The 27,365-nt window shown below is 40.2% G+C and overlaps 1 protein-coding gene across 1 annotated transcript in view; it reads right to left on the bottom strand.

Moving 5' to 3' along the window:
• The window catches only part of LOC139287584 (homer protein homolog 3-like), a 41,834-nt gene extending 15,843 nt beyond the window's left edge, over positions 1-25,991 (bottom strand). Inside the window, exons 1-4 of the mRNA XM_070908693.1 lie at positions 25,632-25,991; positions 11,100-11,256; positions 9,454-9,585; positions 8,942-9,049 (exon numbers count right to left, since the gene is read on the bottom strand). Coding sequence (XP_070764794.1) covers positions 8,942-9,049; positions 9,454-9,585; positions 11,100-11,256; positions 25,632-25,636 — 402 coding nt within the window. The 5' untranslated portion in view covers positions 25,637-25,991. The remainder of the gene's footprint in view (positions 1-8,941; positions 9,050-9,453; positions 9,586-11,099; positions 11,257-25,631) is intronic.
• Between the last annotated feature and the right edge of the window lie 1,374 nt (positions 25,992-27,365).

Raw genomic sequence — 27,365 nt, 5'->3', positions numbered from 1 at the left:
CAAGCTAGAAAGCAGTGTTTTTGGAGGGCTACAATCAAGACAGTTGGTGTCTCACAGTAACATATATCAAATCTTCCTTTACTTAGAACACTGAATGGATCTGCAGCCATAATGCAACAGGAAGGTTCACCTCGCTCCTTGTAACTTCATACTCACATTTTTCATAAGTGCACTGCTATATTTGCAACATGAAAGTCAGCAGTTTTTGCCTTTGCCTTAGGAGAAGCCTACTGTATAAAATTAAGGTTAAATAAACTGAATAGTGATTGAGTACAAGAAGAGTCATTCATCTTCCTCTCATGTCACAAAGAGACTTTGAATATGACATTACAGCATGCAGATGGCTCGACTCCAGCCTGGCATAGTCAAGTCTAACCAATCTGCTTTGATATTTTCCTTCCCTGCTGCCCAGAAATGGGTTCAAGCTTCCTTTCACACAGTTTTGTGAACCATTTTCCTCAGTTTGAGGCTGCTCAGTCTCCTTTTTAGAAGTGTGCAGATGAATTAGCTTGGGCACATTTCTTTTCCCCATCGCATTGTGTCTTCCTCTTTCTGAGTGGAAACCTAAACCTGAACTTGTCAGTGACCAAGTGCCTCACTGAAACATTACAACCCTGCACTTACTGTAGAAAAAGCTTGTATTATTAATTTGAGCGAGCCTGACTGTATACCCCTGAGGACGCTGGTTTATTATCTATAGCTCAGCAGCTCTCTGTCTGTCTTTATGGATAGATATGGAAATAAAACACACAGCCGACTCATGTGGATGAGCACCGTGTCCAGAGGAAGGAACCCGAGAGCAGGAAAAATCAAAGCTAAGACAACTCCAGTCCAGGCCCAAAAGCCAACGGATCGGCTGTGCGTAACTCTGAATAATTCATACTGTGGATCATGTTTAAGTCATAAATGGGATTACAAATTTACAGCAGTTTTTTCCATATGTTGTTCGCTAACAGGCTGAGTGGAAACAAGGCAGGGACACAAGAGCACAAGCCTGCAAACGACCAGCGACTAATTAGCCAGAGTTCAAAGGAATTTTCACATTTAAAAGGACATGTCTGTGTATTGTCTGCCCACAGGGGATATTTGATGATATCAATGAAGTGTGCAGTCTGGAGTTTCTCAATTTTGATGAAATTGAAAATTCAGAAAACGGATAATGATATTTGCAGAACTTTGACTTATTATGCACATTTTAGATAAAATGCACAGATTCAATTACATTTTGTGTTGTTGCTGCTGCTGCTGCCGTTAACAAAGCTTTTCCTCTTTTGTAGCGAACACCAGCTGTGTTCTGAAGCTAAATATGCTCTGAAGTCAACTTTGATCAGACTCCAGATGAATTATTGAGCACGATAGTCCATGTAACACTAAGACGCATGACTATGAACACCGTAGTCCCTTAGACAAAAGAAGATGGTTGCCTTTGTATTGCTTTTTGATTGTGGAGTGGAGTGTGTGTTTTCACGCACCTGGGAGAGCTGAGAGATGACAATGTCCCACGATGCATCAGGGAAAGGGAGAGGGAAGGGGCAAGTGAGGAGACATAGAAAATAGTTGTTAGATAATTAAAACCATGCGTTAAGCACTAACAAATCTGAGAGAAAAAAACATCTACATGGACACTAACTGCAAAATAAACATGCATGTGTGGATGTGGTATTTTAACACCTCAAACCCCAAAGGAGCAACTTAGAAACTTTTCGGTGTCCTGAGGGGAGGCTTGCTTTGTAATCAATGGAATCCCAGATACTTTAAATATTAAACGGCTTTCCTGAGAGCTTTTATCGTGACGTCTCTGCACCACTGTTCGTCTTAAGTACATCTACACTGTTTACTTATTTATCTGAGCATCAGTCCATTGGCTCCCTTAGCTTTTTAAAGCTCCGGTTTCTACACCCAATGTTTCATTGAGACCACAAACCTGCTTTATTTATTCATGTGTCCATGCATCAGAGGTACATGCTTAGGCTTCTCTTGAAGCACCTGTCCTCCCGACTAAACAACACACACGCTTCTTTTTAGCTGGTTTTAATGCCAAGTCTGTGATTTAAAATATTGATGACTGGCATTTCTGTTTGCCTCTCTGTCTGTCTGCCTCTGCATAGATACCATGTATGGGAGGAGATCGCAGAGGAAAAAAGATCCAATCAGCAGGCGCAAACAAATGACAGCTTTTACCTGTCAGAGGAGGGAAACCGCTCCTGTGTCCTGCTGTGCTCACACTGTTGTTGCAGATGTTCATTCTTCTCTACTCTTTTCTGCATTTATTTACATTTACTGTGTAGCTCAGTGGTTAACAACCTGGGGTTTTTTTGTCTGACAAACTCCAACAACCATGTAAGTTAAACTCAAGTGCCTCTTCATTAACACCTCATGTCTTTGATTAGTTTTTCAGGCACTCTCAATCGCAGCACCTGGTGGAATAGTTTGACATTTTGGGAAATATGCTTATTTGCCTTCTTGCTGAGCATTAGATGAGAAGACTGATACCATTCTCACATCTGTAAGGTAAATATGAAGCTACAGCCAGTTAGCTTTGCAAGACTTGAAGCAGTGGGAGACAGCTAGCCTGGCTCTTGCAAACGTTTACAAAATGTGCCGACCGGCACCTCTGAAGCTCACTAATTAAAACATTATAAATCGGTTGTTTAATCTGGACAAAAACCGAAGCATAAAAATTATCATTTTCTTGGGGGCCAAACTATTTATTGGCTGGGACCAGTAATTTCCTGGAGTCTCCCCTGGTTGCTTGGAAACTGCTCCAGGCCAATAAATAGTCTGGCACATAACCCTACGTAAAGCAGCCAGATAGAATTGACAGATATGACATGATCTTCTCATCTAACTCTCCGCAAGAAAGTGAATAAGCGTATTTCCCAAAATGTCTTCAAGGTGTTACAGCTGACCCAGGTTGGTCCTCTATTAATACATTATTGGTCATCTTAGCTCTTAATCATACTGACCTGTGATGGTCAGCGCAGCTGGCAACATCACGGTAAATGGTAGTATCGGCTCAACATGTGTGGTCATGCAGGAGACTAGTGAAGAAGGTGCCATCATGAAAATACTTTTAGCTGCTGAACAGTGTACACATACGCATCTGCTCTTATCTTCCTTTATCGAATGCCCACAAGCAACATGTTCAAAAGGGGGGAAAAAATCATGGCTTGTAAAGTACTTGGGACCTTTAAAACAAATTTTTACTGTAATCCCCTAGTGGGTGTATCTTTATTAATTCTATTAATCTTAATATTTCAGCAGTGCCGTTTGCATTTTATGACTCTGTTTATCCCCTTTACGGTTATTCAAGCTGTATTCTACTGCACAACACATAAACAGGGCCATGGTTAGGGGCTCAATTTCCACAGGGGCGTCAATACAAAACCCCTTAACTGAAGCATATACGAAAAAATAAAAATATTATTTTATGCCATAAAAATGTTTATCATCTTTGCACTTGTCAGTTCTACAATGCACTCTGTATTGCTCTGTGTATCTTTCTTCATTTTTATCTCACTGAACTTCACCATCTCCTCCTCCATCTTATCTCTGAGCTCTGCAAATAAGCCTGAAAGCTAAAGCTTTACTGCATGCAGATCCCCTGCTGCCATCCACATATCAGAGGCAGAATATGTGCTCTGTACAGCTCGAGGCTGCGTAGATACAGCTCTGCAATACTGGAGATGGTTGCTGACCAGGGCTGTTACTGACCAGCTGAATGTGATGCAAAACCTACTGATACAAGAGAAAATACTGCAGCTTCCCTCCAACGTTGTATAAACCAACATTTTCTGTAGGTTTATCAGTTTATCATGATGTAATGTTTGCATATTTGGCTGTGTGTGTTGTATGTTTGCTTCCAGTATCATTATTATAATTATTACCTTCTTCTTCTCAAGCATTGCAGTTATTTTGACAAATCTTTGTATATGAATAACTACAATCTGTCTACAATCATTATTGTGTTTTTGTTGTCATTAACAAACAGTTCACTTACTGGTATATAAAAGCCTTAATGGAGCATTATAGCTACACTGGGGCTGCCATCAATAACTGGCTGTAGTTCATACGTACAATAACCTCATGTGCTCCCACTCCAGAACAGCTTTGATTGGGTATTATTTCTATATTACACAGGTTCAGGCAGTCAGCAGTACGCTGTTTTTACAACGAGCAGCGTTGAGCCAGAAGACATGATAATAACCACAACAACACCTCTGTGTTTACTGCCTGACACAAAATCAATGACTGCTGTCTTATCTAGACATCAGTGCAGGCTGCTAGCCTGTGTCTGACCTTGCAGCAATCTAAGTGATGTTTCTGTGTGTGTGTGTGTGTGTGTGTGTGTGTGTGTGTGTGTGTTTTAGGTGCGCTTGATTAATCAATTTTGCATGTGTGTATGCATGACCAAGTGTCCCTGTGCTCTGTATGTGTGTGTGTGCGGGGGGGGGGGGGGGCATGAGCACCTAACAGGCAGCAAGGTCTCTTGTTGTCATGGTTACAGGATGTAACACCTCTGCTTGCTGTTCTGTCACTGACTCTGACCTCTGACCTCTGTGTGTGCAGACTTTTCACACTTACACACACTGAGGACATAAATTCAGCTGTTTTCAGGCTTCACTTCCCCACTGCGAATAACAAATTCACTCATTCATTGTTTTCCATTTTTAGTCCTACAGAGGAATACCAGTATGCCTGCCAAAGCAGAGGCATGCAGGAGAAGTTCATTTCACACGTGCATACAACTGGCAAGAAAGACAAAAGCAGTGTTGGACAATTGTTCTGCCTTTTGTCTTTCTTTATCTTTATGTCTTTTCTCCTTTTTGTTACATTTGCATTTAATTTCTTTCACCAGAAAGCACTTTGTAACAAAATTAATTTAGTGTTATACAAATACACCTAATTGGGGATTCCTGATGGCTGACTGGTTGAGATGCATGCCATCTGACAACACTGTCCAATAAAGACAACATGCCCAAAAGAATTACCTCAAAACAACAACAAATACAGCTAATTATGACTTTTCTTTTCTTTTTTTACTAATTTACAAACAAATTTAGATCTCAAAGTAAGCTTTTGTCATTGACTCCCAGTCTAAAAAGTATGAATCTAGTCTTGAGTATTTTTTAGCAAAAAGAAAGCTCTACAGATATGAGTGATCAAAAGAGAAAGTAACTGATTAATGTCAAATACACTGACGCATTAGCCATGATCTGAACTGAAGTGTGAATATTAATCAGAATATGACACATTAAAGGCACTAAAAGGAATTTTTACACTTCAGACTGAATCATATTACAAAATGCATTTTGATTTAGACTCACAAGTGCAAAGAATGCAGAGCGACAGTATCAGACACTTCGTTTTGAGAGTTATCTGCACCACTAGTCATATTAAGTTTAAAAAACGGAAGGTAATGCAGCAGGGATGGCGTATTTTTATAGGCAGAAGTTAGCATTGCCCTGGTTCCCTCCACAAAAAGCCAATGGGATTTTTCCATGGGATTTTGAATTATTGCAGAAAATGAGCTCTGTGGCAAAGTTTATGATACTTAAATCCAGAAGTAAAAAGCTAATGTTAGGCCATAAACAAACAACACCACGGTCACATTACTTCAATGTCACCACCACTAGTCTCACCTTTTAAGAGAATATAGATTGATATAGATGTATAGACAGACAGATATAGGGAATAAACACAAGGAGGCTGTAAAGGCGGACTAGTAAGTAGATGACTTTAGGTGTTCGGTCTCATTTAGCCACTTATTAGCAACTGCCTTTTTTAAAACACATAAAACCTTCAAAATTCACGAGTGGGGTATCTGACATATTTTATGTCGTAGAACAAAACGTGTAAACCACAGAACTTATTTCAGGCATCGAACCAAAAAGCCATTGACTTTGAGACGAGGGAACTGGAAGTGTAAAAATGCTAACTCATTTCCAGGTTTTATGACTCATTCCTGCAGCACTCTATTAAGGGGAAAATTACTGATCAAAGTTGACCTTTGACCTCCCAGTCTCAGGTCTGCTTCAGTCCAGCATCAATACTGTGGTATAAGTCCTCGGGCCTCAATAGAAACCATATTTATAATAAACTTTAGCATTAAATATCAGCTAGTTTGATGAAATATTGCTCAATTTGTGCACCGGACTTCTTGTGCAGCTGACCTTCTTGGTATTGATGCTCTGTTTTGTCGTATCTTCTCTCTCTGCCGTTAAACAAACAGACAAGACAAACCATCAGCTCTTATCTGAGTGTCTCAGAGCTGAGGTCGCGGTTGGCAGCGTGACTCTGCAGTCTCAAGACCTGCTGAGTGGCTCTTTGTTAGGACTTCTACACTGTGCGCACACACACACACACACACACACACACACACACACACACACACACACACACACACACACACAAGCTTTAGTCTGTTTTGAATCCATATCTCTACACCAACAACCAACACACTCTTATTGATAATACTTGGCGGAACTAACTAATAAACAAGACCGGCAGAGCAGCTCTGAAGCTTCCCAAAAGTTAGCATGTGACATTGTTTCCTGCAAGTTTGATCACAGCCACAGCCACCCAAATAGGGTGTGTACGAGTTGTGTTGTCATTGTTGATGCTGTAAATGTCAGAAGAGCTGTCCCAGAAAATATCGCTCGGTGTCTTGTAATCTACTTGTGGAAAAAGAGGTGAAGGACAAAAAGTTTGCACTGCAGGCAAACTTTCAATGGCAGGATAAAAGCTGGCCACTGTCCTGTTTCAGTGGAAAGGGTAAGGACGTGTCTGTCAACATTACCCACAAACAAAGCAAATGGCTTGGATCTTATTCCAGCCAGACTTCTGAGGGATAGTGCCAGTGTAATTTCTAATGTAATTACTCATATAGTAAATCTATAATCCATATCTATATTCAAATTCCCATCTGAAAGTATGTTGGCGTGATCTTGCTCGATTTGCAAAAAGTCTCTGACGCAGTAAATCATACTATACTGCAGCCAAAGCTACAGTACATGGGTTTTAGACTGCTGTATAATGGTTCACTTGTTATCTTACAGGAAGAACTCAAGCATGTGATGTTAAAGGTGTTATATCAGAACCTCAGGATATTACATGTGGTGTTCTGCAAGGTTCTATTCTAGGGCCTCTTTTATTTGTTACATATATAAATGATATGACAGCGGCTGTGAAATCCAACCTCTTGTCGTATGCTGATGATTCTGCATTACTGGTATCTGGAAATGAAGTCAGTGAGATTGAGAACACTCTTGGTAATGAATTAGAAAGTGTAAGTGAGTGGCTTTTCGACTTTTCTGTTAAGAAATGTCTCGTGTCATCATTGATACAGTGTCATTTCGATGATGCATGTTCTGCTTGATACAGTGGTTTGATATCTAAACTTAGGAACAAACTGCAGGTGATGCAAAATAATAATACTCTGTATTCACTAAACGCATCCCCTCTAACTCATGTTGGTAGTGATGAATTCAGAAGGGACTGCTGCCAGTACAGCTCAGAGTAGAAAAAGCATGCATCATGTGTACTCTATTATCAATGGGTATGCTCCTCAATACTTCTCAGATAGCAGTGGTCCATACTCAGCATAACTATAATAACATTGTTACTTTAGCTGTACTTGTTTTTAACATCTTGGGACCATGTTGGAAATGTTGTCTTTTGATTTTTTTTTTCTGTGTCTGATAATCCATGAATAAAATTAATCAATCAATCAATTGTCCTTTCAGCGGCAGCCAGATTCCCTTCAATTATAGATGATTCAGCTCCCCTCCCTCCCTCCCTCCCTCGCCCCCCACATCTCCCCTCTTTCCTCCTCCATTCTCCAGATCCCTCATTCTTCTTTCTTTCAGTCCTGGCCATTACTGCCCCTCCAAACACCTTCAGCGCCGGCATCTCTTTCTGCTTCCCATCTCCATTTGTCATGCATGAAATCTTTTAATGGAGTTAACCAATGGGAGAATAATGGAGCGGCCAGATGGGGATCCATCTAATCCCTCGTGCTTCTGTATATGTTTAAAATAGAAACAAAAGGCACTGAGTTCGTTGGGACATTACTGCTCCGCTCTGTCGTATTGGCCTGGGTGTTACAGAGACCATCGTGTCCCTTCAAGGTCACAGGTTCATGGAGTCTATTTCTCTAAAGTCTGATCAGCAAACTCTTGCACTGTAAGCTTTTCAGATTGTGTTTATAATATAATACCAGTGCTTTTTAAATCATTACCAGCAGTTACCTTGGTGGCGTCTGCACACAGTGGACATAATTGCATATATCACAACTCATTTTGCTCCTTATAAAAGGTGCATTCATTAAAAAACTTTTCATTTTCATCATAATCATATTTTTCTTACTCCTCATTACCCTCAGTTCACTAAGTTGGAATGAAAATGATCCTCTGTGCAGAGTTTTGGTTTTATTTGCTGAGGTTTGGAGATCACTGCCACTTGAGAATTGTACCACCACCCCAATATAATGGGGGTGAATGAACCTTATTTGTGGCACTCGAAGCATCTCAAAATTCAATTTGAAAAACTCAAAGGAATGTGTCTTTTCAGAAACAAAGTCCCGATTATTCAGGATAATCCACTCTGTGGACAGTTTTCAGCATTTCTTTCCTTTGTTTTCACATCAGCAAATGGAAAAGCTTTCATGAGGTGATTTATTGTTATGCTATAAATTACTAAACAATTAGCAAAGGAAAAATGCATAAATTACTATGTAAATGTCCCCTTATCATTTACTTATTTTGGCTAATTAGGTTTTGGCATTCACAGAGCATGACTGATTGACCTCTTTATCTTTGTTATTATTTTGAGTATATTTGAGTATACAGAGTTTCCATTTTTTGCTAGGGAAATGCTCTAATCAGCCGAACTAACTAAGAAAACTTGTGGGTAGCTTTACGAACGCAGAGCAGTGCTTTACCTCTGGAGCTGCGATGTTGAGCGCAGGGTTGGCCAGTTCAAACCTCTCCTGAGACTTCTCTCTGGCCAGACGGGCCGCCTCCTTCACCTCCTTAAACTGATCTGCAAACTGCAGGTGGAGGCGCAGAAGAGACAGAAGTCACACAAGATCCATTTATTTTTCAAGTGCTGTTACTACTGAGCTCTTTTTGTTCTTTATCTATAATTTCAATCTAATAATTTAAACATCTTAAATTAAATGTAAAATTCAAATATGTATGAAAACCTGCATCATGGCGAGATAAAGATAAACTGTATTTCCAAATGTACACTGGAGACGTTTTGTGTCTAAGTGTAAATATAATCCAGCCGCATCAGAAGAATCTGGACAAAAGAGGAATTGAAAATGGGGCCATGATCATCACATCACTGTCCTCTCCTGCTCCCATAGTCCTTCTTTTTCCCCCCATACCCTCTCTGTGTCATATCTAACAAATGAAAGACTCTTGGTGTGTGCGTGCGAGTGGCGTTTACCTGCTGCAGCTGCTGCTCTGTGGAGAAGCCCAGGCCATAGACGGTGTTGGCCCGGCTGTCTGCCCACTGGCCAAACTTCTGGGAGGTTTTGGTGAAGGTCATGTTGGGGGTGATGGTGCTGTTGATGATGGCCTGACACCACAGAGAATAAAAGAAGTAATAAATAACAATAACAAAAAAACTATAATAATAATAATAATAATAAATAACATGAAAACAAAAGTAGTAGTAGTATATATATATATATAACATGTTGCATTAAATATGATATAATACACTGGAGGGTGTTCAGTCGAAATAAATCTGAGATATAGGAGAGAAAATAGAGTTATATTTATTTTTATGATATATATCTTATATATCTTGCTATAGATACTCACTATTTCACTGGAACACATTTATTACACATATATTAATATTAATATGATTTTTTAAATCAAATTGTTGTATTTCCTTCAGCACTGTTTACAACCATATTTTCATTTCACAAATTTCTTCATAATTTGAATTTCTAAGTAAATCCACAACTACAGTAGCTGTAATGAAGGTGCATCGACTCCAATTCTTTAGGATTGCTCATTAGCAATAATAAATAATATAGCAACATTAATACCACAACTCACACTTAGATTATGACGTCCTCAGAATCAGGAGCCTTTGCAGTTGTGTAAGTTATAGTTAGAAAACCATTATGAAGGTCTACTGGATAACTGTGCGTGCAAATAAAGACAAAATATCTAACAACCAGGCCAGAGAAAGCGCTAAGTGAAAAAGCTTGTTGTGGTGTGCCGTGATCTGTTCAGTTATACTCTCAAGTGAACAGTATGATTAGGTGGATTTGTTGCCAAATGTAGATTTCTTTGGTCTCCTCTCCAAAAGCCTCAAGTCTCAGGGCGGTGAATTGGCAGAATTGGCTGATGACTACAAAGCGCAGTGTTTTCTTGGAGTTTCACTTAGACGCTAACAAGATATGCTGTTGGTGTGGGGACTTTACCGTTGCTGTGGGTGCTGCATTACCAATGTGTGTGTGTGTGTGTTATAATGTTCTGCTGACAATGCACTGCTCTGACTAATGCATCCCCACCCATGACTGCCACAACCAAATGGAAAACAGATAAATTTCCCTTTTATTTGAAGAATCTCAGGATAGGCTGCACAGAGTGGGCTAAATAACATGCAAGTCAGGAGGATGTGAGACTACTAGGAGTCCCTAAACTTATGTAATACTAATACATATACTGTGCATCTCGTGCTGGCTTTCTTTGACAGAAATACAATAATCAATAAAAGTTAAGTTTGTTAAATAGAAGAATCAATCAATGCAGGAAAAGTCTTTTGAAAAAATGTGGTTTAAAGAACGACTTCTTGGTCACCTTCTTAACATTTCTCCTCTTAAAGAATCAGAGTTGTTTTTTGTATCTTGATCTGAAAATGATAGCAGATAACAATAGGTGCCGCCCTATGTGTGACAGCAAGTGGCCCTTTCATGAGCTCAAGTGACCCTCCTTGCCTTCTCACACACAGCGCCTCTCCACATCCACCATTACAAATCCTCATGACAATGTTCAAATCATTGCCTGTGTCTGATATATGCAGAGTCTGTCTGTGATGTGAACATATACAGTAGGGGTAGACGGTCTCCCCACCTTAGTCCCGCCCACGCTGATGATGCGGTAGACGCTGCGGCTGGCATCGTAGAAGAAGGACACGGTGACGGCGTGTTTGCTGGCTGGCAGCCAGTTGCGTTTGGTGGCCGGGTCGATCTGGAAGACATGAGCTCTGGCGCTGAAGATGGGCTGCTCCCTTTAAAACACACAACAAAAAACCCCCCAGAACATATTAACTGACTGTTACAGGTGATTTAGTGTCCAATTAATTTACAAAATACTTCTGTATGTATCCAGGCAGGTAGGTCCTCCTGCCATGAAGGCACCATGTGTTCAAAAGAAGGACTTACTCTGTAGAAGAAGAGGAGTTGTCAGTTATCTTTGCTAAAGCTGCCACTGTTTACAGTACCCATCTGTGTGTTTAGTATTGTGTTAGCTGGCTAGTGTTTATCTGCAATACATTCTAGTTAATTAAATTTGCATAAGGGGAGTTAATGAACACTTAAATAACAATTTTCAACTACTCAGTGTACCCAGACTCTCACCCTCCTTGCACTCAGTCACTTCATAACACTTACACTGATAAATATCACACACGCATCCTTTTATGACTGCAGATTTTCCAGGAGGCCCTGTTTTTTAACCCTGTCGGTAGTCTCTACATTTATGTGCTGTTGAAATGTGAATTTAGGTAATTTCCGAAGTGATTTAAAAGTCATATAGAAATGAGTCACATTTTTTGATTCTTAGATATCTGCAGCATACCAACAAATTCCAAAACATGTGGCAAGAATTATTTGACCAGCAAGAAAATATTTGTCCTTTTCCATGTTGTATTTTATCTTTTTATTATTTTGCTTATCTTTACTGCATTCAGTAGTGCTGTTTTCCAATAGCTTGTGTCCCATGAGCACCTGCTGGCATTGGTGCAGTAGTAATCTCCCAGCTGATGATTTCTCTATAAAAATAACTTGGTGTCAGTTTCAAAAGCTTCTAACTTTGTTTTATAGCAAAGAACAGAAATAATTGCACTCCTTTGCAAATATCTTCAATCAATATCTTTTTCAATAAAGCCGTTTTAAAGACAAGCCTGTTGTTTTTTTTAGGTAAGAAAGAATCTTAAAATTAACATAGTGAAGATTTATTATATACATAAATAAAAGATTGATATTAATAGAACAATAACATAGAAACATGAGCATTAGTATTTCAAACATACCTTTTGGAATGCACCTCATTTGTTTAAATGCTATTAATCATTTTGTAACAGTAGGTGTCACTTTCTGAAGGAGGTGGATAAATCTCTTTTCTGGCTGAACGCTTTATTTGTCACTCAGCTCGATCACAAACAGTGAGGTGAGCCTGAGGTCAAGTGTTACATGCCTGATTTTAAAGAGACATAAATCTGTCTTCATGCGACGCTCACTCACTGAGCCAGTTTCTCCACAGAGAATATAAAGATGAGCAAGCTTTTGAAAGAGAACAGTTTCAGACTCTAATTCCAGGTCTAATGCAATTTCTATTTCTATTATACACTGACCTGAAAAGGGTTACTTCAAATTACAAAACAACATATTTTCTTTTACCTCTAGCTATTCCAACTGTGGTTTTATTTTCAGAGATTTTGAGACACCTGTCACTGAATCTCACTGTATGATCTCACATTTAAACAATGCAAGTGGATGGAAATCTTAAAATTGCTTTTGAAAAACTCAACAGTCTTTCCAGAAAGAATGTCACGGTTTCTCATAATTCATAATTTACATGACTTTTTATTTTCAGCATAAGACTCAAAACAGTTCACAGCCAGTTTGTAGATAATCCTGAATTACTGGGACACTGTTGACATTTATTTTTCAATGCTCTAAGCACCACAACTTCCCTTTATTTTATTGGGGAGGTGTCTCAGCCTCCGCAGCAGATCTCTGAAAACCTTAACAAATATAACCAAACCTCTGGCCCGCATGGCTAGCTGCCACCAGAGGTACTGTGAAGGCATATTCACATTATTGTGGGAAAAACAGCTTTTGCGCGCGCCATTATTGTGTTTGTGGTGTGTTGTGACAGCTATGCATGATGTCTGCAGAGCACCAAGAGGAACAGGGGTGCATGGAAAGTTCGAATTAATGCTACTTGTGTTTGAAAAAAGTCTCTGAAACATAGCGGTCTAATGCTGATAATGTTGACTTGCACGCTGAGAAGAGGCCATTTGTTTTGTGCTCTCTCAAATCTTTTGTCGTCAATATACTTCCATGTTTGTTGTGTTCATTTTAATTACAGCATTATAGAAATGTACTACCTACTGTAAATGTATTAGTTTTGGATGGTATAAACTTTCATACAGTACATTTTAGTTAACAAGCTTTCATGTGCTGCTTTATGAAAAAGTATAAGGAACCATGATTAGAAAAAAATGCATTCATAGTTATCCTTATGAGAAATGCAATACAAAATGTATGAGCTAGAAAAATAAAAAGATCAGACACACATTAGCACATTGATCAAAGCCAAAAGGCTAAAAGATCTGTACCATCATTAAAATGAGCTGAATATCATTGAGTGCGGAGCCTTGACTTGTTTGGCATGCTCTTCCACGGAGCGTGCAATGATGGTGGATAAAGCTATAAATAGGAACAAAAATACTCCCAATTTCCAAATGTGATGGTGATTTTCAAGGACCTCGAGGTCACTGGTGCTCTCCCGGTGTAATGAGGCTATCGGTGCATATGAAGCTGAAGATGTGCTAACCGCTAGCAGTCCAATTAGCCATGCTGCTCTCTTTGAAGAACTATGCACTCGCTGTGGGGACCAACAGTGAATAGAGGCTCACGGGACGATTAAGGACTACGCGGGCACTTTGGTGAATTCATGCAACATTACACAGCTAATAGTTTGCATAACGTTAATGTATGCAACGAGCCGTTCCCCTCGAAAGTCAATTACATACTGACATTAATGAGGATAATGTGTGCTGGGAGGAGGCTCTGTTCTTTGTCTAAGCGAGAGAAATAACCATTTATATAGGTCAACACTGGCTATATGAAGCATTGTTCCCATTGGATTTGGTTGGAATTACTTTACATTTGCATACAAACAATAGTCGTTATTGTTTCAACGCAGATTACTGAAGCTACAATTGACAATAGACAATAGCAGCACAGCCAAGGAAGCAGATTCAGGTCCAGGACGGCAGCAGCTACAGATACAAAAAATATCTCTAATTGATTGATGATACAAATATGGGTCCAAGTTAACTGAACAACATGGAGTCACTGGATTAAAAATGAACAAACTGCTGAGTCTCTTTGCTCTTAAGATTTTATTTATTTGGCTTTGTTTCAATTCAAATATTCTGATAACTACCCTTCCAGTTTCTCACAGGAGTCAGAGAAGCAAGCAAGCTAACTAGCAAGCTAGTAGCTAACTTGCTTGGCTTACTATGGCTTTGACTTGGAAGCTACGGCATTTAGCCTTTTTCCTATTGGTTCAGTGCTGCCAGCTGTTTTAGTTACAATTTACTTGTTGCTTAGAAAGTTGCTTTAAGCCATGAGACCTTTTTCCCAGCTGGTATTTTGACATGTTTAGAAGGAAAGGTGTAATTAATAATATTAATAATGGCTACATTCCATTTGAATGTGCCAGTTCCAGTGTTCCTCTACTGGGTATACTGGCTCTCTGCTGGGGTTTCATCATGTATCTATAGTTTTTTACGCCTGAAACACCCCATGAAAAATGTCCAACAGATAACAAAGGCTGTTGCAAAGTATTGTGTGTAACATTTTTCGACTAAAAAACACAGAAAAGTAAAATGTTTTCATGATGAATGTACCCCAGCTTTACAAACTATAGTAAGTGCAACTTGTTCGTTTGCTCTTTGTGGGAAATGTTGCAGCTGCAGAACTGTTGTCAGTCGCGTCTAAGAAATAAAGATGTAGGAGGTTAAAAAGTGACAAAAGTTGTGAAGTTGGCAACGGTGCATCCCTTGGCAGGAGAAACATGCCCTTGGTTCCTTTTGGTGTTTAACTCAGCCACTTCTACCTACCTTCTACCGGTCACCTCAACCCAATTATGCCTACAAGAAATGTTCCAGCTACATCCTGACAAAAACAATTACCCAACACTGTTACAGACAGGACATCTGTAGGGCAACATGAACGTTGCTTCCAAACAGTCAATCACTACATCAAATCTCCCAGCTTGAGCATTTATGTGTGTGAGTTATCATCTCCATCACTTTTAACAGCCACCGTGCAATTGCCCTTAGTACAAGGCCATTTTAGCAACAATTCATCGAGTGAAAATATTTAGAGGCTAACAGTAAAGAGACTGTGATAGAACCAATGCCATTTTTCTTAAGGTTAAGAAAGATATTGTAACAAACACTTATCTCTCTGTCAGGAGGTAAAATCCTGCACAAAACATCAGACACGAATCAAGCAAATTAACAGCACCATGAAAGTACTTAATTACACTCAATAAAACTAATTAGCTGGCTGCATAACTGATAACCAGGATGTTAAAGGCAGTAAGCCAATAAGCCTAAATAAATAAGAATTAACATCAAAGTAAAAGAGCTTCAGTGAGGATTTCCATTCTATCATACTCTCATCTTAATGAGAAATGATGACTGTCTGCTCATCAGCTCCCAGCCGTCACAGCGGATCACACAGAAATTAATGTCCCGTCATTCATTTGATCTTTGATTCTTGATGTTGCCCTGTGAAAAGCCTGTCAAGCTAACCAGCTCAGACAGGAGGCATCACGTTGGGGTTTGATGATATGAGCAGATTAAAACTGGATTAAATTCCTCCTGAGGTGAGGGAGAGCAAACACCGTGGCAGCAGCTTGACAGTCTCAGAAGCCTTGTCTTAACTAATGCGGTGCAGTGGAGAGGAGAGTAGTCTGATGCGGTACGGTGTCTTGATCTTTACGCACACCTCATCCAATTAACATGAAACTGTGTAGCTCTTAATTAAATCAGGTGTTGCGAGAGCAAAACCCTGCATGAGACAGCTATTCATATCTGACAACCTGCAGAGCTGTCATTAGAGAAGTGTAGACAAGTGAAATGTTAAGCTCATGTTAAAGAATCAGAGCAACATGTCTAACCACAGGAAGACAAGCTCTGTCTGATCTGAATCAGAACTCAACACATCTATGTGAAGTAGCAATACCACCACATAAAAATGCTCACAATTAAAGTCCTGCATTCAACATCTTAGTTAAAGTGCAGAAATATGTGCAGCAGAAAGGTTCAAGAGTAAACAAAACCTCATACAACTAATGGATCATTACTGAACATTACCATGTATGCAGAATTATAATGATGGGGCTTGTTGAAGTTTATATGCTTTATATACTGCTGCTTAGTTGAAGCTATAAATTGCACCATATTTTATAAGTTGATCATATATTTTGTGTGTGATATGTTAATCTGCAAAGTAAGTAGTTACTATAGCACTCAGATAAATGTAGTAAAAACTACTAATATTTCACTGTAGGGTAAGTATAAAGTAGCATTAAGTGGAAATACTCAAGTAAAGTACAAGTACCTCTAAATTGCACTCCGTACTTGTGAATGCACAGTTAATCTTCGTAGATCTTGTGTGCTAAGGGCTCCCGCCTCCTGCTGTGAGCCAGAGGCCTCAATCCAGTGAGGGGTCATCTGGATTGATTATTGTTCATCTTTTCCAGGTCAAATATACATCCACCCCCCTCCGTCATACTGTACACACTCACTGCTGTGCATCCATGCGTGAGTGGAGGGAGAACTGTGTTCAGATCACAGCTCAGTAATTAAAGGGGTCAAAAACATGACAACGTGTTGTTTGAGGTGTAAACTGATTTCAGGTGTTTGTATGTGTCATAGTGTCTTACGTAAGCCTCTAAGTGGAGGAGGTGAGCTCCGACAGGGAGGCTGAGTTTTAAGTTAAGGTATAACGATACTAATGTTTAATATATTTTGGAAAAAGAAGAAAACAACTAAAATGCCGCTGAAAATGTGTTGCTAAGAGTGGCAGCTACAGACAGCAACATAACACACTACACGTGTGCAGATTTTCATTCAAGACAATTGTACTGTGAAAATTGCATATGGTGCCTGTTCACTCAGAAACCATTCTGACCTCCAAACAAACAGGTTAACAGTATTATTAAAGCATTATGAGGGCAACAACAAGCCATAACTTTATATAAACATTCCCTTTGTGCCTTCTTCTGTGTGAAGATACAGATGTTACTTTTACTTGATCGATAAAGAGAAATGTGGGAGAAAGGTTTATATACTAGCTGGGTAATGTCTGCCATCTTGCTTGAACAATCAAAATAATTCTCTCTCTAATTTCTACTTCATCTCTGGTGGGAATACCAGATAAAATGAGAAAATATTAAAAACTAATTGTCTACATTTTTAGTGGCAATAGTGCCTGAACTGGAGATGTGAGTTACCTAAGAAGCTTTTGAGAGCTGGTTGTAGTTTGTAAAACTCTGGCAGAAGAGCCCGTTTTATAAAAAACACTTTTTCATTTAAGGAGAACAACTTCTACATTCTCCTTGGGATTTCTTTTATTTGTATTCAGGGTCAGATTGGAGGATACAGAACATGACAGACTGGCAAAACCTGGGGGACACAGGAGAGAAAGCTCTGCTGGGATCTGAGCCCAGGCGGGCAGGCAGGCCAGCGGGGGGACGGGGCTGAATCCTCAAGTGTGGTTCAAACCTCTACAGGCACAACCGCTTTTCTGAGACATTTTATCTTCAGTCCTGCACGTCTTTGTGTTCATGCACCACACAAGTCTGCAGCAGTCTCTCGCAGGGGGCTGTCACCGCTGGATCATCTGATGGTTTTGATGTGGTGCCAACTGACGGCTTTAAAACTATACTTTCCCTCAGAAGAACTTCTGAAAGTTTGCCTTAAGAAACCTTTATTTGATATTCTGCCATTGTCAGAGAATGTTAAGAGTAAAGCAGCTGAGTCTGAGCTGATGGCTGAAGCTTTAGGTTTTCTGTAATCCACTCGCCGTCCTCTATGTTCCCCATCAAAGTACCACAATGACACCAGATAGAGGAGGCATGCAGGCCCGAGGCCAGCAGCTACACTCCACCCTCATGATAAATTAATTGCAGTGAAGCATTCAGATGAATTTCAGGGTTATGGGTGTAAATACAGGATGAGAGATCTGATGTAATGTCGAGCTGAGCCAAACAAACAGCCTCTATCCTCCTTCAGTCTGTCTCCTGGAGAGGCTTCTGCTGAGCATGCAAGCTCTTTTTCAGCTTCACATTCATATAGATGAAATAGTCCTCTCAGGGACAGGAAAATATCACAACGGTATTTGGCTGCTGCCTGCAGCAAAGGCCATAAACAGAGGGACTTCCATGATAGCTCCATCTGGACGAGCTGGAGGCCAGACAGTACGAGGGTTTTCTACAGAGAGGAGGAGGATTTAATACACTTCCTCTGACCTGTGAGGCTGCATTCACTGCAGGACTTCATGCTCAGTTTCAAATGACTGTTCTTTGATAACGGTTCATTACCTCCTGTAGAATAGAGATCACATCTCACAGAGATATAAACTGACAGTGATGTGGGAAAGACACGTGCTGAGTTCAACAAAATACTATTACTAATACTAATACTACTAAAAACTATTGTGTTGCTTTCAAGTCAAGTTGAAAATATCAAAATTGAGAGAGTGGTGTACACATGAATGAGCCAACAAAGTGGGAAATACAACTTGAAAACTAACCATTAGATACAGGTGCTGCAACTACTGGTGCTACAACTAACAATTCTTTTTATTATCGATTGATTTTAGGATTATTTTCTCAATTCAACGGTTAATGGTGGAAAACGCCCATTACACTTCCCTAAAGCCCAAGGTGACATCTTCAAATTGATTTTTTTTTATATGAAATGAAACAGAGAAAACCATTTTAAATGGGATGAGATTTGATATATAAAAATACAATAATAAGATAAGATTCATATCAGACTTTCAATATTATCATACTGTCATGCTGATATCTCCAGTTTTGATAAGCTTACAACCAAAAATTAAGAAAATGCTCCGGGGCTCTCAGGGTAGAAGTTTCTAAATGCATTTCTTATTTAGTGTCTAGTTGCCACCACACACACGCACACACACACACACACACACACACACACACACACACACACACACACACCATGGTTGTGCTGTCTGAGAGCTGTGTGTCTTCGCCCTCAAGTCATCACTTTCTAATCCTCTCTCGCTGCTCTCTTCATCTCTCCTCTTAACTTCAGAACCCATTCACCCCCCTGAATCTCTGTTCTGTGAGACAGAAGCTGCCCCCTCCTCTCCGGCCCTGCAGTCAAACCCAGCCAGTCACTTCTGTAGTTGAGAAAATACTCCTCAAACTGCCAATAATGGAGCCGATAAACTCTGTGGGCTGTAAATAGCCTGGGGGGGGGTGGGGGGGGGGCAATGGTTGCTGCCAAAAATCCTATTGGTTGTACTTAAAAGCCAACGTTCACACTTGAAACAGCAAATCAGAAAGCTTGCAGGAGATCTGATGAAGGAGGAGATGGCCAAGAAGTTGAGAAAGGGTCAAAGCACGAGCAGCTAAACATCCTGTATACAGCTGGGTATCCAACTCCAGTCAAAAATGCTGTCACATGCAGGTAAAATATTAGTCACATTACCTTGCATTAAATAACAGGAGCAAGAGTTTCATGGAAAATATCAGGAGGAGTCCAAAATCTGTGTAGTAAGGTCTCACAATATTGTCTCTATATCATCTCTGTCATTTCATCAACTCTGTCCACTTTTATAAATATCAGAAGGATTTTTAGGTGTTTAGAGGAAGAGGAAACAAGAGTCATGACTGATTGTGATTGGCTGATTATTCAATCAAAAAATGATTGATGCTCATAATCTGAATAAACTGTTAATCCAAGGTCAAGAGGGACCTCAGGAACCGTGACTGAAACAATTTGTCTATAAATCGATTAGTGAAGCGACAGACAATTAACCAACAACAATTCTGATAATCAATTAATCATCATAATAATCATAATCAAAAGTCTTTTCAGAACCTCGCTGGTTCCAGCTTCTTAAAACGGGAGGATTTACAGTTTTTCCCTGTTTCATATGAGTGTGAATTGAATATATTTTATTATTTATTTTGCTCTGGGAACTTGTAATGGCCATTTTTCCATTAAGCCCTCAGGTTCTTTTTAAACAACACTCTCATGTCCATATGTACATTGAAAGGGTTACTGATCGCTGTAATTGTTCATCCTGTCCATACTGACTGTTATGAGATCCCTTCCTCACAAAATTTTAATGTAAGTGATGGGGGACAAAATCCATAGTCCTTGTTCTACATAAATTGATTAGAAAGTTAAAGTTAATATGAAACTTCAAAAAATCAAAATCACATTAGGAAGGGATCTTTTCACAGGCAGTGCAGACAAGAGGAACTATTACAAAGACCAAAAGCTGAGTATTGTTTTAAGACAGCCTTAAAACATATGAAACTATCCTTTCACTGAGCTGCCAGCTTTGAAATGTTGCTGTTACACTGGAGACGGTGAAGGTGTGAAGGTCTGAAGTAACTTTAGTTTATTGATCAACTCACATAATGTCATTCATATTCAAGTCTCTCTCCAATAGCGCAAAATCTATAGTTGAGAGGGTGAGAAGCTGCGGTCAGTACATATATACTACAGGGTCATCTATAGAAAACACTTCTACAGTAATCCTGAAGTATCCATAGAAACCCATGTTCAGCCTGTCAGGTTGAATAACACATAAACCCATAAACCCAGGGGGAAAAAAAGAGTTAAATTGAGTCTAAATGAGAGCGTCAGCTGAGTGCTTCAGCAGAGCATCATTTTTCACCATCTGCGCATGACAAGACACAAAGAACTGGAACTCTGCTGTGGTTTTTCAGCCTCGAGGGACTTCAGGTTTCTCACTGACAGGAAACTTTTTTTTTTTCCTTTCCTTTTCTTTTTGGCAGTTTCTCTTTGTTCCTCTAAAAGCATTTCTCCTTTAAGGGTCTGCTTCCTCTGACCTCCGAGAGTGAGTAAGTCTCGTGTCCACATTCCTGAGCCAGCGAAAGTGTCTGGCCCGGTCCAGCAACATGACACACTACAACTACACAGACTACCAAAATAGCATCGCCAGGGGAAATGCTAACTCTTACTGTAGCAGCTCAACAAGTCAACAAACCACGCTGCACAAGTTCTTTACACTGCTGCAAAGTAAGAAAAGCTTTGGAGTAAAACAAGGATTATGGTTGCCAGTTTTTCAAAGGATGTTAACCAATAAACTACACGACCACAAGCCTTTAACTGGCGGGACACTTGGAAAAATGCCCGAAACGTGTGCTCTGGTTGTGTTCAGCGGCAGCACAGCACTTTGCTTATCTGAAGGTCAGCTCCTCTTGCAGGGGTCTGACTGATAAGTTACTGCTGTCTCACATTGTGATGGTGACACACAAAGCCGGAGTGTTTTCTGCATTCAGGATATGAAGGTCAGGGAGAGACACGGAGAAAGAGCCGATCCTCCGGCGGCACTGTTATTCGCTTTCATGCCAATAAAACGCGGTGAAATGAAGTGAACAGAGAAGAGAGAGTGAGCCGAGATGAGTGTTTATTCATGCAATTGCAGATGTCTCCAAAATGGCAATTAAGAAGCACTTCTCCCCACAGAGCAGAAGGTTTCTCCTTGGCCAGTGAGAGGACACAGAAGCTGAAGAGTTTTTTTATGGTATTACGCAGCAGATTAACTGATTATGTTGAAGCTGAAACCAAAAGTTTAGACGTCCTCTGTGCTGTAGAGGGAGGCTGCACGGTGACATTAAGGTAAAGGAGATGACATGGACAGCATTATCATCATGTGATGACTCCTCTGTAAATGTGTAGATAGATAACACATAATGTGACCTACCTTGCACCCTGCATTTCAACAGCTAGAGCAAGTAGTTATACTTATATACTTTACTTATACTATTATTCACCACTCTTATGTTTTTCTGTTTGTTTAGACTGCAGCAGGAGCCAGGCGTGTGGAGCCAGGACAGTGACTTTAGAGTCTGGCATTGAAAACAAAACCTGAACTGAAAAAGGAAACATTGGCATTGAAACACTTGTATTGGCACTGAAGAATAAAACAAAAAGGCATTAACAAAAAAAAGCTTCCAGTGAAGAATGAATGTGACACACTTCACAATCCTATCTTCCAGTCAAGCTAAGCTAACTGGCTGCTAGCTCAAACTACATATTTACCGCACAGGTATGAGAGTCTTCTTGTCACACTTTTGGCAAGGAAGTCACATGTTTAGCTCCCAAAATGTTGAACTATAATTTTAGTTAATGTGACAGTCCATCTTCTGAGTATCGAACATTGAATGGCTATAAAATGCATTTCACAGTGCACAATGGCTGTGGTTTGCTTGAACGTGAGCCAGTTGTGGTATTGGTACATACAGTTTGTCTCTTGAGGATTTCCATTTTGTGGTTTTATACTTTCAAGCCACTGCATGTCAGAGGATTGTATATTTTACACCATTATATGTCTTTGACAGCTGTAGTTATTCTGAAAGTCAACATGCAAAACATACCAGCAACTTATAAAAATATGATGCACCATTAAAGATTTCAAACAATGCAACAGTATATGGAGCAGTCGAGCAGCAACTGACAGGAGGACGATATGATGGAAGAGACACCAGGCAACAACAGCGAGAGGAGGAGAGCGTGCTGACAACATCTGCACACAATGACGGGCATGAAACCTCCAGTTACCACAGATACTGAGGAGAGGATGAACATTATGGGGATGTGATGAGGGTGGATTTTGTTCAGAGGCAAATAAATGTTTGATGGAGTAGGGATGGGCGGATTGATCCCCAAACTATCAGATACTGATGTTGTATCATAGAGTATCAAACCAGAGCCAAAAGCATGAATACACAAAAGCTCTTTCTCAATTTCATGATGTAATGTTGACTTTTCTATTAAAAGCTGCCTTAGACTGAACATGTATTGTGATTTCTATATTCACATTTAGCACATTTTTCCACTTGCCTTGTTTTTTAGCCAAATAACGTCCATATTCAGACAAAGTAAAGAATGATGCTAACATTTAAGGTATCAGTAACAGTCCTCTGATGCTCAGTATGTTTGGGAGGAGATCAAAAACTAAACTTAAGTTATCGCCCATCCCTGTCATGCAGCGCCACAACACAGAGATGACGTGTGTTTGTACCTCTCTCGATGTAGCGGGAACATTTTACAGCTGGCAGACAACTCCTCTGCAGCAGAACGAGAGGAAAGAGGGTTCAAGTTACACAGTGACATAAATAAATAATAATTAATACACTCCAATGAAAAAACACACTCATCACAGTTCCACTTAATAATGGTCACCCTGAAAGTTGTTGTCACATTGCAGACCCAAATACTGTATGTCGTAACGGGTCAACAAGGCCATCTGAGTCCAGAGGGTCCTCAAATGTGACCAAGAAATGCGGCTTTTTCTTTTAATGCACAAATTTGGAGCCTCTGTCGAATTATTTGCTGCCCTTAGAATCCCTTAATCAACTGAACAGTGTTAATTTATTTAACGGTACATTCAGGTGGTCCTCTTCAACTCTTTTTCTGTCTTTAACTGTCAGTTTCTGATAAATATATAATGCAACTGGATGAGTGAAAAAGCTACTACATGTTGTAAATAAAGAAAGCCTGTTCCGGAAAAATAGAAATCTCCATTATATGAGGACTGTCTCTCCATCAAATCACATATTCCATTTCTACAGGGACCTGCATGGGTCAGGTGACGTGGATAAGTACTTTAAGACAAGCTGCAGCATGAGAGCACTTAACACTCATTTTGTTTATGGACCTGAAGGGGCTGTTAATCAAGACTCAAGGGCTGCAGGTCTGCATGGTGGCCCTGCGACTAAATCCAGGATTTCTTCCAGAGGTCCATCATGACTTTCATTTGGACCAGGTGTTTGAACTCAGCTGCTCTGTGGTGACTACCACAGAGGGTTGATGCCGAGTCTGACAGTGTAAATGCATTAAACACAAGCCATCCGATCAGACGTTTGTTTCTCTACTGTACGACTGTATGACTGAGATTCAGTAGGTGCGATGCCACTTGGTCTGGCCTTGGTCACATCCACATACATACAGAACACATAACTGGGTACAATAGATGGGGGCTGGAGGGTTACATATGTAAACACTGATCTCTGAGTGAAGCTAGAGGTTGCTAGAGACCCCTTTTGTGCAAAATTGTGACCACTGAGAGTTGTGTGTTGTCACCTCACACATAATTTGTCTTTGATACAGATAATCTGTACATTTGGAACTGGATTGAGAGATAATCTCATCACTCAGAGAACCACGTTTACAAGCATATTCTTTTATGTGACTATTTCCCAACAACCTGGTAAACTGTTGCCAATTAGTCACCATGTGCTGAAGTGGAACATCTGAACCATTTAGCACTTTGTTGGCTACTTGAGAGCAACAACCAGGCGCTACACAGGTGATCATTTCACTTGAGGAACTCCTGAACGCCCCGTTAGTTTCTGTGTGTCTCATTTGTGGTGGAGGCGCCGGTTCAGCCTGGTCTTAAGGTCATTCGAAGGACAAATCTTTTGAGGGATCCAGTCTGGTTTGGGATGCAGCTGTTGTTGCAATTTGGGCAATAAAACAAGTGAGAACCAACATGATGCTGCATCACAGGTCAGTTTAACTGGTCTGAAGAATTTGGAAATCCCAGTGACTCCTCTTGAACGTTTCACATCTTCATAAGTAGTTGAAGTTGTAAGTAAACAGACTATAAGACTATATTTCAAAAAGTATCTTGAAAGCATGCATTAAAACGTGACTTCTGATGGTGAAGTGTGTATTATGAAATGGAAAATTGGCCTGCAACATAAATGTCTTTTCACTGTCACTTTAAAAAGGTAATATGGGCAAAACAGCAAATCTGTACAATTAATGGGTTTCCAAAAATATATCAGTCAGAGAATAATAAAAAGATAACAGAGTACTGAGGGTGCTTTAATGCTGTGCTCATTCTCAGGTGTGTAAGGACCAAGCTGAAGACTTGCATGTACTCAACACACACACACACACACACACACACACACAGATAATGAGACACAGATTTACTTGTGCGTCTGTGTATCAGCCAAAGATCTCTCACGATGTCTCATCACGTGAGTTCGACCTTCTTGCGGTCACAACTGTCTTTGCGGTGTAAACGGACTTCTGGTGAAACTGGGTCAAGCTCTCCGGTTCACAAATAACAGATTCCTCTCTCGGTTAGGGTCTGATCAGAATGTAAACAAAGAAAACAGCGCAGTGCCACACGGGAACTGGTGTTAATATTCTGATCGATTGCTCCAAAGGGCTTTAAAAGGGAAGGAGCAGCAGCCACGAGCTCACACAAATCCCCGTGAGTCACCACAAAGTTCACTTTTTTAGCATTTCGCCATCTGAACAAATCTCTTCCAGACAGCAGGAGTGAGCGAACTGTAAATGTCAGACACAAATCTCTAACTTACCCCATGCTCTGAGGATCTGGATGCTGATTTGGGGACAGATTCCACTCACCACTCCACTTTTTTTCTCCTGTTTCCAAACTGATTCGCGTTTTCCCCGAAATCCTGGACGAAAGTTACATTTCTGGGGAAAAAAAGACAAATCACTTCCGACTCCAGACTCCCCCCGTTTCCCCTCCAACAGTACTCCTCTCCTCTCAAGTCAGTTGTTGTACTCCAGCCTGCCTGCCTGCCTGCCTGCCTTTGTCCGCGGGTTTCCACGGCGAGCAACACCGCGGATCTGCCGTCCCAGTGCGTAATTACGCACCGTGAACCGCTTGGCTCAGCTCTGCGGGCCGGACAGACGGAGGAATGTCGATGAAAGCCGGGCAGCAGAGTGTTTTTGGCTCGAACCTCCTCCAGGACTTGTGCTGTGCTCCCCTCCCGCCTCTGTGGCAGATCACACTGGGATCCCATTCAACTCTCTCGGTGGGACCGTGGAGCCTCTTCAGCGCCATCTGATGGCCACAATGCAAACTACAAACCCGCCCCCTCCTCGTCCGTATGCCTACTCTCCACTTAAATGTTAGAATGTGAAATATAATATGTGGAAATGGCCTGCGGACATCTTTAAAAGCCCCCTCAGTGCATATTTATGAGCCACTGCGTAATAAAAGCTTGAAGCATCAGAAATTACTGGCGGAAGAACAGAAGCCAAATGGCTGTTTACAAAAAAGCTTCAGCACATAATCAGTCAGATGTACAATCCTGCACCCACTGTCCGTGTTGATCTCACGTTAAGTCAGATAATATTCAGTATAAAGCAGTTTATTAACAGCTATATGGTAATCCTATCAAACACTATGGCGGATAAAATCGTGGAAACGTTAAATATCTCGCTGTTGGTGGGACAGGACAAAGTATAAGACTGGAAATCCGATTGGAAAATGACCACAAAGCTCAATAAACTGCACTGCATTTACATTAAGTCCCTATGGAACAGTACGCCTTAATATCATGATGTTATTCATTCGGGAGCAGAGCACATTTCATAGGATTGATTATAGATTATGTCAGCAAATGACTCATCTCACTGAACATCACATAATATTAGTGACAGTAAACTGTAAACCAGATTAAAACTGCACAAATATGACAGAGGACCCTTGAATTATCATGCAGAACATCAAACTAAATTTAAAAAAAACTGAAAAATGTGCTCACAACAAAAGTGATACACTCTGAAAGTCCCTTTGGGAATATAAAGAGATTGTTCCAGTGACTTTTCAGACAGAGTGTCTGTTTATAAAATGCTTTGCATTGTAATGGATCAGATTAAGAGTCAGGTTTTTAGGCCACATAAGGTTCAAACATTCTTTATGAAAGGATTTACACACACAAGCACAAACAAAATATAAAATTAAGGAATAATTTCAGAGATGCAGAAAAATATATGAGTCATAAGATACTGCAAAAACCTCAAAATAAAATCCCATGAAATATGACTAGGCAATTGTGATTTTTCAAGATGTTAAATCAGTTTGAAAAGGGTTTTTTGGAAAAGTAAAACTTTCATGGAACTGCTAGTCGGTGAAAAGAAAAAAGAAGACAAGAAACTGGAAGATATTTCAGCCATTTATTTCTCCTTATTAAAGTGTCACAATCTTCCACATAAAACTGGTGAAAACTGCTTTAACACATGTAGAAAGAGCTGCTCTTCGCCTCATTAGTTCACACAGGCCATGGTTTTGAGTCACC

Source organism: Enoplosus armatus, chromosome 7 (genome assembly GCF_043641665.1).
Source record: "Enoplosus armatus isolate fEnoArm2 chromosome 7, fEnoArm2.hap1, whole genome shotgun sequence".
NCBI classification, from domain to species: domain Eukaryota; kingdom Metazoa; phylum Chordata; class Actinopteri; order Centrarchiformes; family Enoplosidae; genus Enoplosus; species Enoplosus armatus.
This window is presented reverse-complemented; position numbering and strand designations above follow the sequence as displayed.